At 50.5% G+C, this 12,902-nt stretch overlaps 7 protein-coding genes across 7 annotated transcripts; 4 read left to right on the forward strand and 3 right to left on the reverse strand.

Annotated features, from left to right (window-relative positions):
• Positions 1–165: 165 nt before the first annotated feature.
• LCP9604111_6198 (DnaJ family domain-containing protein) lies at positions 166–1,787 on the forward strand (the record flags this gene model as incomplete). The annotated part of the gene is made up of 2 exons (XM_039074092.1): positions 166–540; positions 603–1,787. 2 exons carry the CDS (start codon positions 166–168, stop codon positions 1,785–1,787), a joined length of 1,560 nt encoding a protein of 519 aa, XP_038927724.1.
• A 200-nt stretch (positions 1,788–1,987) lies between these two features.
• On the reverse strand, positions 1,988–2,704 carry LCP9604111_6199 (uncharacterized protein; the record flags this gene model as incomplete). The annotated part of the gene is made up of 1 exon (XM_039074093.1): positions 1,988–2,704. The coding sequence occupies one exon, from the start codon at positions 2,702–2,704 to the stop codon at positions 1,988–1,990; it is 717 nt and encodes a 238-aa protein (XP_038927725.1).
• A 768-nt stretch (positions 2,705–3,472) lies between these two features.
• On the forward strand, positions 3,473–4,723 carry LCP9604111_6200 (uncharacterized protein; the record flags this gene model as incomplete). The annotated part of the gene is made up of 1 exon (XM_039074096.1): positions 3,473–4,723. One exon carries the CDS (start codon positions 3,473–3,475, stop codon positions 4,721–4,723), a length of 1,251 nt encoding a protein of 416 aa, XP_038927726.1.
• Positions 4,724–4,867: 144 nt separating this feature from the next.
• On the reverse strand, positions 4,868–5,795 carry LCP9604111_6201 (pyrroline-5-carboxylate reductase; the record flags this gene model as incomplete). Its single annotated transcript, XM_039074097.1, has 2 exons — positions 4,868–5,709; positions 5,759–5,795. The coding sequence occupies 2 exons, from the start codon at positions 5,793–5,795 to the stop codon at positions 4,868–4,870; spliced, it is 879 nt and encodes a 292-aa protein (XP_038927727.1).
• Positions 5,796–6,356: 561 nt separating this feature from the next.
• Positions 6,357–8,147, forward strand: LCP9604111_6202 (putative proline utilization protein PrnX-like; the record flags this gene model as incomplete). Its single annotated transcript, XM_039074098.1, has 4 exons — positions 6,357–6,368; positions 6,425–6,497; positions 6,556–6,560; positions 6,639–8,147. The coding sequence occupies 4 exons, from the start codon at positions 6,357–6,359 to the stop codon at positions 8,145–8,147; spliced, it is 1,599 nt and encodes a 532-aa protein (XP_038927728.1).
• A 620-nt stretch (positions 8,148–8,767) lies between these two features.
• On the forward strand, positions 8,768–10,386 carry LCP9604111_6203 (uncharacterized protein; the record flags this gene model as incomplete). The annotated part of the gene is made up of 2 exons (XM_039074099.1): positions 8,768–10,212; positions 10,269–10,386. The coding sequence occupies 2 exons, from the start codon at positions 8,768–8,770 to the stop codon at positions 10,384–10,386; spliced, it is 1,563 nt and encodes a 520-aa protein (XP_038927729.1).
• A 726-nt stretch (positions 10,387–11,112) lies between these two features.
• Positions 11,113–11,901, reverse strand: LCP9604111_6204 (BTB/POZ domain-containing protein; the record flags this gene model as incomplete). The annotated part of the gene is made up of 2 exons (XM_039074100.1): positions 11,113–11,800; positions 11,858–11,901. 2 exons carry the CDS (start codon positions 11,899–11,901, stop codon positions 11,113–11,115), a joined length of 732 nt encoding a protein of 243 aa, XP_038927730.1.
• Between the last annotated feature and the right edge of the window lie 1,001 nt (positions 11,902–12,902).

The raw sequence follows: 12,902 nt of genomic DNA on the forward strand, positions 1-12,902 counted from the left end.
CGACAAACAAAATCCGAAGTTTCGACTCCGCGGAGGTAGATGACTAATCTTGGCCGCGCCCCCGGCCCTCTTCATCTACCTCGAGGGCTTGCCACCCTATTTACAAGACCTATACACTCTTTTTGATATTGCAAGTTTGTCAAAACCAATACATGGTTGTTGAATATGTCTGGGAGATACGGTTTGCCAACACAGTTCCGTGGCGTTTCTTCGGTATGCACCTTTAGAGCTCCGATAGCTCCCACTCCTAGGCGGTTCTCCGCAGCATGCCACCTGAACCAAACATCGTCCACGTCTACGGTCAAGACGGAGGATAAAGATAGTGAAAATGGCTCGAAAGAAGAAGAAAAAGATAGTCCGATGGGACGCCGTCTAGCTCAAATGACCGAAGATGCGATGCTAGAAGGTGGACGATCTGCGCGTCGTAACATCGAGCAAGCAGGGTTCTCGGAAGAACTGAAAAATAAGCTCGCAGAGCGCGTTGCTGCTTCTTCATTTAGGAGTCAGTATGCTGCTGCTCATTCTATAGTCGAAATGCCCGTATGTGATACTTATAATGTCCTACTGTCCAACAGCCACTAACCCACATTCCATTATTGCAGTCTGCGGCAGGGCAAGGCACACGAGAGAACGCCGCCGCTCCTCCATGGACAGGAACAGAGCGTGTCGAGGACACGACTCTGCGTATGCTAGATGACGCGAGCAAGCCGATCCGAATGCCTTACAAAATCCCCGACCCTGTGAACCTTAGAATCCCCCCGAAGCCGAAAAAGTCCCATGGAGAGCGAATCGCCGAAGCGAAAGAGCGCACCTCTACCTACACGCTAAGTCGGGCTCCCGGGTTTTCCGAAGAGGAGCGCGAGCATATGCGCCGTGAGATGAGGGAGAACTTGACACCCGGGGCGTATTCCATGCCAATCTCGATCTCGGGTCTTTCGTCGCTGGCAGATGAGCGAATTCAAGATGCGATTGCACGTGGAGAGTTTAAGAAGATACGTCGTGGGAAAGGTGTAAATACCAAGACGGACCACAATGCGACCAGCGCATTCATTGATACAACCGAATATTTTATGAATAGGATCATCCAGCAGCAGGAAATTGTGCCGCCGTGGATCGAGAAGCAACAACAGCTTGGCGCGGAACTCAATCGATTCCGCGAACGTCTTCGAGCGGACTGGCGGAGACATGCTGCGATGTTGATTGCGAGCAAGGGTGGGTCCTTGGACATACAAATGAAGCGGGCAAAAGCCTATGCTGCAGCCGAGACTCGACTGGCAGACAAAGCAAAGTTGGAGGCTTTGTTTGAAGAGGATACGTCCGTATCCGAGATCAACACTGATGGCCGGATTGTCTCCAAGCCAGAGACATCCCAGAGATCACCTACAATAAATGACAGCGAAAAAGCCTCCGAAGATCTAGCCCATCTTCCACCATTGCGAGACCCCGGATACCTCGCAATCGAACGTTCTTATCACGAACTCGCCGTGAAACAAATCAACAGTCTCACACGCTCATACAACCTCCAAGCTCCAGCCGCCGCCCACAAACCATATATCAATCTTGACCGAGAGCTCAACGCATGCTATGCTGCGGTAGCGCCTGACTTGGCAGAGGAAATAAAACGCCGAGCGACAGAGCGTGCGCGTCCGTCATCAACCGTTCCCCCGGTTTCTTCCATCAAGTTTGGGTCACTAGGAATGGCGCAGTCTGTACATGTTCGCGAAGAAGATCAGTCGAAGGGATACGGTATAAAAGAGCTGTGGCGCGATTTATTCACTAAACCCTGAAGACAGCAAACGACAAAACAGAGAACTTTCACCCTTCTGTTCATCCTCTGTCAGGCTATATCGGAGATAATGATACACCAATAATGTGACATAGAACATGAGCAATGGCACTCGAAATAAAACAGACAAAGCGGGCCAACACCACCTCCCGACCCTTCAATCTTTTCCCTCGCAAAACTGGATTGGAATCTTCCGCTCTGCTACGAAAAGAGGATCTCCACACGACGTGGCTTTCTCGTCAACCACAGAAAGCTCAAAGGGACTCCGACGACGCCGACGGTAGCAACAATACCAATACCAAGCCCATTGATCAAAATGAATGAGGCAGCATTCATTGTCCTCATGCCAGCAGCGGCAGCAGGCAAGCCCAGGACCAAACAGAGAATAGAGAGAGCAGCCACAATGAATGCTTGGGCGAGGCTAGACAAAAGTTTACGCTTAGCCATACGCCTGATCGCGGGCGGATCCGCGTAAAGACTTGATGATTCCCGTAGACCTCGCCAGTCGAAGATAGCTGCGCTGACGCAGGTGATAAAATGAAAGTACGTCCCGAAAGCGAGGAGAAGGAACGCAACCCCGATAAAATATGCCGCACATGGAGAGATGCTCATGTACATGCCCAGGTACCCATTCTTTGGATTCCAAGCCTGGCAACAAGCCTCATTCTTAGCCCACGAGGGAATTTCGGTAGTCATATTGCTGGCTTCGTCTCGCTTTTGCATGGGGATGATGAAATGATGCCACGGGATCTTTGGGAAGTCTCCCGGGGGCCAGCCGGCTTGCTCAAGATCGGAATCGCCGAAGGGTAAACGCGAGATGACTTCCACGTCCCCGACCCAGATCTCGTTGACGGCGTTGCCTTGGTCGTAGAAATGGTCTGACTTCACGCCATGGACTGCGGATACTTTGTTGCCCATTCGTGCCTTGGACAAATTGGTGTGAGAATAATGGGGTGGTTTAATGATTCTGGTACAAAGTAGTAATGATTCTTGTATAGAAAGAAATTGATGGATGATGAGGATGAGTTGGGCATCTTTCTCAGTTGACTGGGCAGGTAATCCCGAAAGCAGCAAAAAGGGAAGGTGCTTTGGTGTGTTCCTTAGTGAAGGAGATGGATATTCTTGTCAACCTCGAGGGTTTGCATCTATTCTATGGTGAATCGTCCTATCTCGATAGGAATGCTCGATAAAAATTGAATTATACTGTAGCATAATGTCATTCAGAGATACTCGTCATGCAGATAATTGCACTACGGCACTTGGGGATATATCTGAATGGTAATATGCTTGATTTCAGACTAATGAAGTGTATTTAAGTATCCATACTCTCATGTATCTCATCCTTTATGGAAATGTTCTAAAATAGGTCAAATGGACTTTTGCGGCAGTTAGTGTTCTCTCCCCTGTGAGTGGTCGCCGCGATGTGATGATCGTGCATGAGGGCGCGTATTTCTGACCAACGACAAGGCTAAACTAGAATGCTTTGACCTGGGTACTGACTTTCTCTTCACTTCATCACATCCTATGCTTGCTTCTTATACGTAGCCCCTCCCTCTGTCGCCCCTCCTCTGCAACATGTATCACCCGCTCGTGTGAGATTCGACGTTTGAAATGTCGATCAGTGACTACGACTTTTGAAATTATTACTTCTCCTCACCCCCGATCTCTTTTATAATCCTGGCGGAAATGACTACCCCGGTTGTCTTCTTTTTGCCTATCCTTTTTACTGTCTTGATTGTACATAGTACCTCGGTTCAGGCCCAGAAGGTCCAACGTCAATCAAAACCCGCTGCGCCCCCAACAGTGGACAAGCCATTACTAGCTATTCAAATTGGGAGCATTGCGGGCGCCTATGTGATCTTCGTCGCTGTCCTCCTAGCGCTACTTATCTTCGTTGGACGTCGCCTGCGTCGGACAGTTCAGTCGTCCAACTATACACTGCATATGGAAATTCTGAAGCCTGTCAGACCTCCTGTCAGCATGGATCCCAGCCCGATTTCTCCAGTGTCACACAATCTCCCTAGTCCCAGATCAAGTGGATTCAGGTCCTGGGGGTCCTTGAACAGAAGTACCAGGCCGTCCCAACCATCTATGAACGGCAGCATGGTGACCATCGACGAGTCCATCGTCGCGAATGACCGTCAACGAGCCCAGCATGATATGGAGATGCTCTATGCGGCAGTTATGGAACATGACGCCCAGAAGGCTTCCGGAATTGATCTGTCGGTCCGCGAACAAGACTTCCATGCACAATCACCGGACAGTCAACTCACAAATCCATTCACTGATCGCGGCTCCCACGGCTCAGAGAACTCATTAGCACCATTAGCTCCATTGAAGTCCCCCACCAAAGGATTCAACAGCTCCCGCTTATCCAAGCTCTTCAACCCAGGCTCCCGCGCCAATCCAGACCCGAGCAAAGTGCGCTCGCCGCGTCTGGCTATCCGCAAAATGCCTATCTCCTCTCCATTAGCCTCGCCAGCAGTGGCCACGCCTCAAGCCTATGTGTTTGAAAACCCGCCTCTTTCCCCGCGGATTTACAACCCCGGTCCTCCTCCAATGGTGCCGCAGCAGCATGCGAGTGAGTCAATCAGGCCTGCTCCTGGGCGTGCCCGCCCACCTGCGCCTCTCACTCTGTCTACCCCCTCCCCTTCTTCTTCTGTCCCGTCCAACCTGCCTTTCCGGGAGGCATACCCGCCGCAAAGTGCCCCGGCTACCAAGACCACTATCTTGGAACGACCGATGAAGAATCGGGCGGGTCCTCTCACGGGCATGGCTACACCATACAGTCCGTACATGCCATTTACTCCCGTGACGCCCTTTACTCCTGGGCGCACAGTCACAAAGCGACAGCGGAAGCGGGAGGAGCGTGGGAATGGACTGCAAGTGTTGAACGAAGATGATTTGGTTAAGGATGACAATGATATCTGGGGATGAATGTGTCAAATTTAGTTTAGGCGTTCGAGTGCATTCGGTTCAATCCATCGTTTATCTATAGAGAACTGTCACACCTACATACACTGGCTGTATAGGTCTATTTCAGAATCTAATATCCTGCATAGCTCGTCTCTAGATCTATATCTACATCTTCTCCTTCAAATGTGTATTCCCTCTAACAATCGCCTCAGCAAAATCTGACCTCGTCCCGGCCTTCTCAAGACTCAAAAGTGTCTGAATAGTACACCCCCTCGGCGAGGAAATACTCTCCCTAACAACCGCTGGATGCTGTCCAGACTCCAACACAGCAGACAATCCCCTGATCCCCTGCAAAACCAACTCCATCGCATCCGCCCGCTTAAACCCCTCCGCAACACATCCATCCAGCAACCCCTCAATCGGCAGCGTCAACGTCGCCATCGTCGCGCCAACAAGCACAGTCGCCAACCCGATCTGCTCAGCTCCTAGGTACTTAACCGCACCGACATGCTTGAAAATCCACTCCGTAACCAGAACCATGGCTGGTGGGATTGACGGCGCCGGCGTTTCGATGATCGTCATCGACTGGCCGAACTGCGCGCCCATGTTTGGGATAGCTTTCATGAGGTGCGGTTGATCTGCAGCGCCGGGATCTGGGTTGATGAGGCGGGTTAGGGTTTCGCATGATTGGCCTGCGAGCATGCTGATGACGAGTTTCCCAGCGAGGGCGTCACGGACGCCTTCTTCTCTTAGAACGGCTTCGGCCATGAAGGGCTTGCAGCCGAGGATGATTACGTCGGCTTCTTGCATTGTTTGGACGGTTTGGTCAGAGACGATTTTGATTAGTTGTTGGTGCTCGGGGGCAATTGTTTTTTCGAGACGGGATGCGGAACTGGCTGTTTTTGTGCAGGCGATAAAGCGAGTTATAGGATTTGGTGTTGGGTCAGTGCTTGTGGCTGAGAATACGCTGTTTAGGAGGCCTTTAAGCACGGCGCCTCCCATGTTACCTTGGGGTTTGTTAGTGGTAGTTTTACTATGAATGTTATGTTTACTTACCGCATCCGATGAATCCAAGAGTCTGTCCTGAGGCCATGATGTTCTGAATACCGAGAGAGACGGAGAGTTGATTGAGTTGAGGGGTTTGGCTATCTATTTGACTCATATGGGATCTCGGGTGAGGTGTCCGACGTTGGCGGCAGCCGATGCCGAGATTAGTTTTAATTATTTAAATTGCAGAAGAACATGTTTAGAGGATTATCTTTTGAAGCTATATTTGAGATGATACGTCAATTGCCCTCGAATGATTCCCCGTGCTTCTTTCCCCATGTCTATGCAAGATTACTTAGAATATCACCCATTGCTGGACGGAGGGTCAAATATAAAGCCCAATTCCTTGCATGAGTTATCTTCGAGACCTGCAATGAGCACAAGTCCATTCATTCCATTATTCACAAATAATATCTGATCTTTGCCTCAGGCGCTAACTCCGCCTTACAAGTGGCGTATAACAGATTACCGCATTGGGCTTGGCTTCGTGTTCCCCAATGCAGCAGGGATTCCCGCTATCTCTTCAATCTTCAATCTTTACACTCACTCCTTTTTTGCCTAAGACCCTCTATGGCTGTCAAGATCTAAGCCTGGACTTAATTGTCGAATGAACAACACTGTTGTCTTTTTTTATCGACTTTGCTGATCGGCCCCGCTATTCCCCCACCTCACAAGTTGCAACTGTCGTCATCCTCGGAGAAGTCGACTTGCTCTTTCCGGCCGAGTTATTTTGGTGGACAGTACTCCCGTACCTTGTCTCTTACTCCATTAGAATTCGTCGTCGGATAACTTGTGTGTACAATAAGAGGCTGTAAGTTATCTCACTCTTATCTTGGCAGAGGCGCGGTTTGGACTCGGACTGTCTTGGCTAACTGGAACTTCTTCGCAGGTCTCAGACTTTCTCTCCCCTTTCCTCCACTACTCGTTTACACCTCTCTGTTTTTTTGTGTTTCCAGTACGGACCGCCTACATGACTCTCACCGTCCTCTCCCAAACCCAGCTCCGCGAGCTGCTGCACGCGCTCTCTCGCGACGAGATCCTTGAATTGCAGCGCAATCTCGGCGAGGCTCTACGAGAATACTCCAGTGGATCTCAGGAGGAAGGCTGCTCGGCAGCTTACCAACCCCAGCGAACTGCCATTACTCGTCAGAATGGTTGCACCACCCTCTTCATGCCCGCCAGCACGGGCAAGACCATTGGCATCAAGATGATTTCCCTGCAGGACGGGGGCGCTGCCGGCTGCGCTAATGAACAGGAGACCGTGGATGCACAGGAGAAGGACCAGATTTCCTCGCGCAGACGAGGCTCTTTCCGGAACTCGGTGGCTTCCATATCCTCTGATTTGAGTGATTTATCTTTGGGCTCCCAAGAAGACAAGGAGGACACCACCAACAATGACAGCAGTGTGACAGGATCAAGCACGGATAGTCCCACACTCCTCACTGGTTGTGTCAATCAGCAAAATGTCACTTCGAATATTTCTAGAACTCTTGGCGCTTGGCCGGGCGCAGGAACTCGTGACACATCGCCGCGCGGCAGTGTGACACTCCTAGACGACGAAAGCCTGCCATTCGCCTTGATCAACGCCCATGAGCTGACGGCATTCCGCACGGCCTTGGCTTCGCTGATGATGTTCAACAGGCGCAAGAAGGTGCGCACTCTTCTTGTATTCGGAGCGGGCACCCAGGCTTACTGGCACATCCGCTTGTCATTGGTTCTCCGCGGTGACGACATCCGCCGGGTATACATTGTAAATCGTTCTTTCGACCGCGCAGCCAAACTTCTGCAGGATATCTATGGGCCTGAAAACAGCGAATGGCGCGGGGACGTCAAGTTTTCCGCGGTCAGTACTGATTTCGGCGAGTATAGTCGCATCTTGAAGGATCACGTGCGCAAGGCCGACGTGATCTTCTGCTGTACACCCTCTCCGGTGCCACTTTTCCCAGCGGAGTACCTCACCTCGAGCGAAGGCCGTCAAAAGGGCCGGTTGATTTGTGCGATTGGATCATACAAGGCACACATGGCCGAGATCCACCCAGATATCCTCCGAGACGAGGTCACTGTGCAGGGTCCACATAGACACTGGCACAAGCATATCCACCGCAGTGGTGTGATTCTAGTGGATAGTCTCGACGCTGCCATGAAAGAGGCGGGCGAGATTATTCAAGCCGGAATTAAACCGAAACAAGTTGTCGAGTTAGGCGAGCTACTGATGGTTCGTAATGCCGCTCGCGAAGCGGCGACCGTGGATGAGGAACAGAGCTTGCGTGAGTGGGCACAACGGGGGAACGTCATCTACAAATCGGTTGGACTTGGACTGATGGATCTCGTGACTGGCGGAGATTTGGTGCGCTTGGCGCGGGAGCGGAAGTTGGGGACCACCGTGGAGGATTTCTAAATGACTTGGGCGACTTGGCTTTGCACTTTGCCCTTTGCACTTTTAACGACTTTTGATTCGATACCTTTTTTTGCTTATTTTACATTGCTTTCTATTGGCCGATCTTTTTTCTCTGGGCGTCTGTTGTTCCAGGGAAATTTCGAAGATCAACAGATCTGCCGAAGGTGCCACAATATCTTTAAATTAAGAGAAACTTGAACTGGAATACATGTCAGAATACACATGGTATGACTATCAAATAGCATTTGGAAGCTGGAAATGAGAACAAGGAACAATATCATCTCTATCATAGAACCTGAATATCAAAGTAAAAGCTTGCACATAACCTCCAATGATAGTGGGCTGATGGTCTGCGTCATCGGGTATGTAACCTCCAAGGCTCTCGGACAATCTTCCCTCTCGTTTCAAACGTTTCTCTGAGCAATCTCCCGCTGCGCATTACCAATCCAGCTATTGGTATTGGATCTTGCCCTAGCTGCTCTAGCTGCTTTAGCTGCTGTTGGCGCACGAGTCTTCCCTTCCCCGCGCAGTGAGGGGCCAACGCAACGATAAAGAAAAAGTCTGCTCTACTATAAGAAGCCTTATAGCTCCCCAGAATACACCCCCCAGACATCCTCGCCATGCGCAACACCACCTGCTACTTGCCCAATGGCCTCTCCTTTAATGTATCGCCCGTTTTCGGGGGAGTCACCTTCAAATCCGCCGATTTCAACGCACAGAACTCCACCTTCCCCCCAGGTTGGACGATTATGATCAACACCGAGAATGCGAGCAAGACAGACGAGCAAGGAGATGAACCAGACTCAGAGAACCCCCGCGACGGTGACGATAATTTTTCCCGTTTCACTACCCCCACCTTAGCCCGCGATTCCCTCTACATTTCCTATATAGTCAACCCACCATCAAGCGAGTTCAAGCCCGTGACCTCACCCACGCGCCAGATTGCCATGATGCTCTGGGCAACTCTATGGTGGTACTTCCACGAGCCCGAACCAGACCTGCACGTGGAGACCGTCGCATCGAGCATGACCCCGCGCGACGGACGACCAAAAGGCGTATGGCGGGTCAACATCAAGCGCGAAGGAATCTTTAAAGGCCGAAACCTTCTCCAGAAGCTCGAGCGCATGGGACTAATAGCGACCGAAGACTCCTCCGTCGGCCTCCAGCCCATGGAATCCCGCGACTCAAGCAGCTGGTCAACGATGTTCGTCAGCCGGCGCAGCTTCTGGCAGCTCGACCCACGCCTATTCCTCTTCACACTGACGCCCCGCGGAGGCCGTCCATCAACACCTCCCTACCGGTCACGGAATTCGTCTCCCGCGTCGTCAGAGGGTCCGCCCCCCGCAGCGCCGCTGGTGCTCGCGCCCATGGAGGCAATCTTCCACACGGCGAATATGGGCCCATTCACCTCAGTAGGACCGTTCACGTCCGGCAGCCATCTACCCACATACTACCCGCCGCCGCCGATGCAGTTCACCTCCACGAACGGCGTGCGACACCCCGTGCGCCCGAAACCGCCGCACCAGGGCGAGGTCTTCTACGTGCGCTACATCCCCAGCCTGAGCCAGTATCTCTCATTCCGCGTGGCGTTTGTGCCGATGAACCCCGGGGGTACTGCTAGTCGGCCTGGGACGCCTGTTAGCACGGCTGTGACGAGCATCACGCACCATCTCACCAAGAATATTTCCTCGGATCTGGACACGATGCACCGGTGGATGAATGTCCCGCGGGTGGAGGCGATGTGGGGTGAAGGTGGGGATAAGTCCGTGCAGGAGAAGTTCTTGCTGGCTAGTCTGACTAGCCGCCACAGCTTCCCTGTCATCGGGTGTTGGGATGGGAAGCCGTTTGGATATTTTGAGATCTACTGGGTCAAGGAAGATCGGCTGGGACGACTTGTGGACCACGTGGATAATTATGATCGGGGCATTCATCTGCTCGTTGGGGAACAGGAGTTCCGGGGTGCACACCGGGTTGCGGTCTGGCTGAGTGCGTTGGTGCACCACTGCTTCCTGTCGGATATGCGGACTGAATCTGTGGTGTTGGAGCCCCGGATTGATAACCTCAAGTGAGTTACGGACATTACTTGCTAAGGAAAGGAGGATATATGCTGACTTTTCCCAGACTCATTAATTACCTCCAAGAAGCAGGCTTCTACAAAGAAGGCGAGGTCAGCTTCCCGCACAAGCACTCTGCTATTATGAGGATCAAGCGCGAGTACTGGGAAAGCCCGGCTCTATAGAGCTGTCACGGCGGCGATTTGCATTGAGACGATCACGAGTAACGAAACAGCTAGCATTGCCTGGATTTGGAATTTCTTGCTATTTGACTTGGCCATTTACTATGCCGTTAGCCCAATAGAACGACCGGTATGGTCATTGCTTATTGACTAGACCTTTGATTTCATCTTCTATCTTCTAGACTCCTTTCCCTAGGTTGACCCGACGAGACCGTCCTGCTTCGAAATAGTGTATTCCCAGCTGCTTAGGATTTGTATCATAACGAGAGAGCCGTGATATGCCGTTTCCCGAGGACCATAGTACGACGTTACGAAATGTTCGATGCTTGGTCCGGAGGCTCCCATCATGTCTTCTGAGGCTCACTCATTTTGCAGTAGTAAATGGTAGATTGGCAATCTAGAGAACTGACTAATGTTGATGGCTTGATGGAAATAAAGGAACAGAGGCCTTTAAGACTACAAAGAAAGGGACCTGTCAAACTGCCTGAGAAAGAAAAGCAATCTGCGCTCATTGCAACATTTCTACCTAGACTCATCTGATGTCGATACGGTTGCTTAGCAATAGCGATATATACCCCCTAAGCCCATCCGAGGCTCTTAGCGAGACCGTAGAGGCATATCAGTCCTGTCCCAAGTAACAACGATTATCCCATACGACAAAGATCAAGGCGTTAGCACAACTGCGCATTCAATTTCGAAAACTCCTAGATTCGCTAGACCCACATTCTCTCAACGCTTCGTGGCCTGATTCAGATACCGTATTTCCCCGCTAATAGGGTCGTTGAAAGTAGCACTGTTTGTGTACAGAGAATCCAGGACTAGCCTCACTTCATGGAGGAGATCAGCTCCAAATTGGGGATATTGTTGAGCTAGGTCGGTAAATGTGTGCCGTTTGCCTTGGAGATACCAGCAAACGGAGGCTGCGGCTAAAGTACGGCGTACGGGATGGCCGTTGCGCAGGAGAGTTCCTGAAATAATGTCTTCTTCTCCCAGCCAGCGGGTGTTCTTGTCGCTTGTGTCGAAATTTCGGTAGTATTCCTTGGCATCGGGATGTGGATTGGCAATAGCCTTCTTGATGTATCGGGCCGTCTGGGATTCTATCCTGGTAATCTGGTATTTGTCCGCGAGTCTTGCGAGCTCTATAGCAGCTGAAATACGCTTCTTGGTGTCTTTGATATCAAACTTGACAAAACGGAGGTATAGCCATTGAAGGAGGGCTTCAAGGCTTTGCTTAGAGACAACGCCTTCCATTTCTTCTAGGTCCACTGTCTGCTCTTGAGCCTCTCGAAAATGACCTTCGAACATGGCTGTGAAAACTGGCGACTCCGCGCAGAGGAGTCCTTTGGAAATTGTGTATTCACAACCAATAGATTGGATTCGGATTTTAATAACAGGACCATGATAGAGTGGAAGCGTTCTAGGTAATGGAGTGTTAGACAGCGTGGAAGCCACTCCCGAGTTAAAGCCTACTTACGCTGTTGCGAAGGACCCAGCATCTTCCTCATATATCTCACTCATTTTCCTCTTCATAGATTGACTGTTTGAAAGACCGGTGTTGCAAAGGAGAATGTTAACGAGAGATATGGAGATGGCCTTGTGATCTAAGCAAAGAGAGAAGGATGGAGGAAGCTACTTAAACATCTGTACCTGACAAACAAGGAAACAAAGGCACCAGGCGAATCTCAGCACCAACTGCCAACGAATTCCTCCAATTTCAAACTCATAGATTCCCTAGATCTCACACTTCACCCCAGTATCTGCCCAACTTCCTTCTTTTTCCCGCTAAAACGGTCCGTGACCATAAACGCCAACGCAGCGTGATTCAGTGTACTATTGCTAGAAGTGGATGTATAATCCAGATATTAAATTTTCTATCTAAAATTCTTTAGATATGGTATAGTAATTCCGATACATAGTTTGAATTTGTACGGAGTACGCGTACAGCCTTGGCATGTGCCCCTGGTTGGCCGCGTGGATGATGGGCGGTTTCTCTGGAGATAAGGAAGATAAGGGTAGGATTGAGGCTCAGGATAAGGATGATTATTCGCAAGGGAAAGGGGGATGAGGGGTTATGAAGGGATATGCAATATAGGATCCTAGAAAACTACGCAAGGGGTGACTTCAGCACCGCCTTCGAAGGTCTCGACCCAAACCCAACTTAAAAGTCTAGGGGTCTACGTACTTATGACTATGACCGTAGTGAGACTTATATTACAGTATTATACAGCGAGATCCAAAATCAAGTTGAGTTTCATTGTCCAAGTAGGAAGTAAGTACAAGGTACGTTGAGCGCGAGCAAAGAATTGTAAGCGTAGAGATTGTTGGATAGCATCCAGAGAATGAAAAACGAGTGAGACGGAAGACCACAAGCATAAGAAAGACTAGATGACAGACATACAAATGCCGACACGAGGCAGATGCAGTAACGAGTGGAATAGATAAGAGAGATGAAAAGGAAAAGGAAAAGACGAGAAGAAAGCAGAATGACAACTTTCGCGTAATCAAGCTCATACACGGTG

The sequence above is a fragment of the Penicillium roqueforti genome, assembly GCF_015533775.1.
Source record: "Penicillium roqueforti strain LCP96 04111 chromosome Unknown scaffold_16, whole genome shotgun sequence".
NCBI classification, from domain to species: domain Eukaryota; kingdom Fungi; phylum Ascomycota; class Eurotiomycetes; order Eurotiales; family Aspergillaceae; genus Penicillium; species Penicillium roqueforti.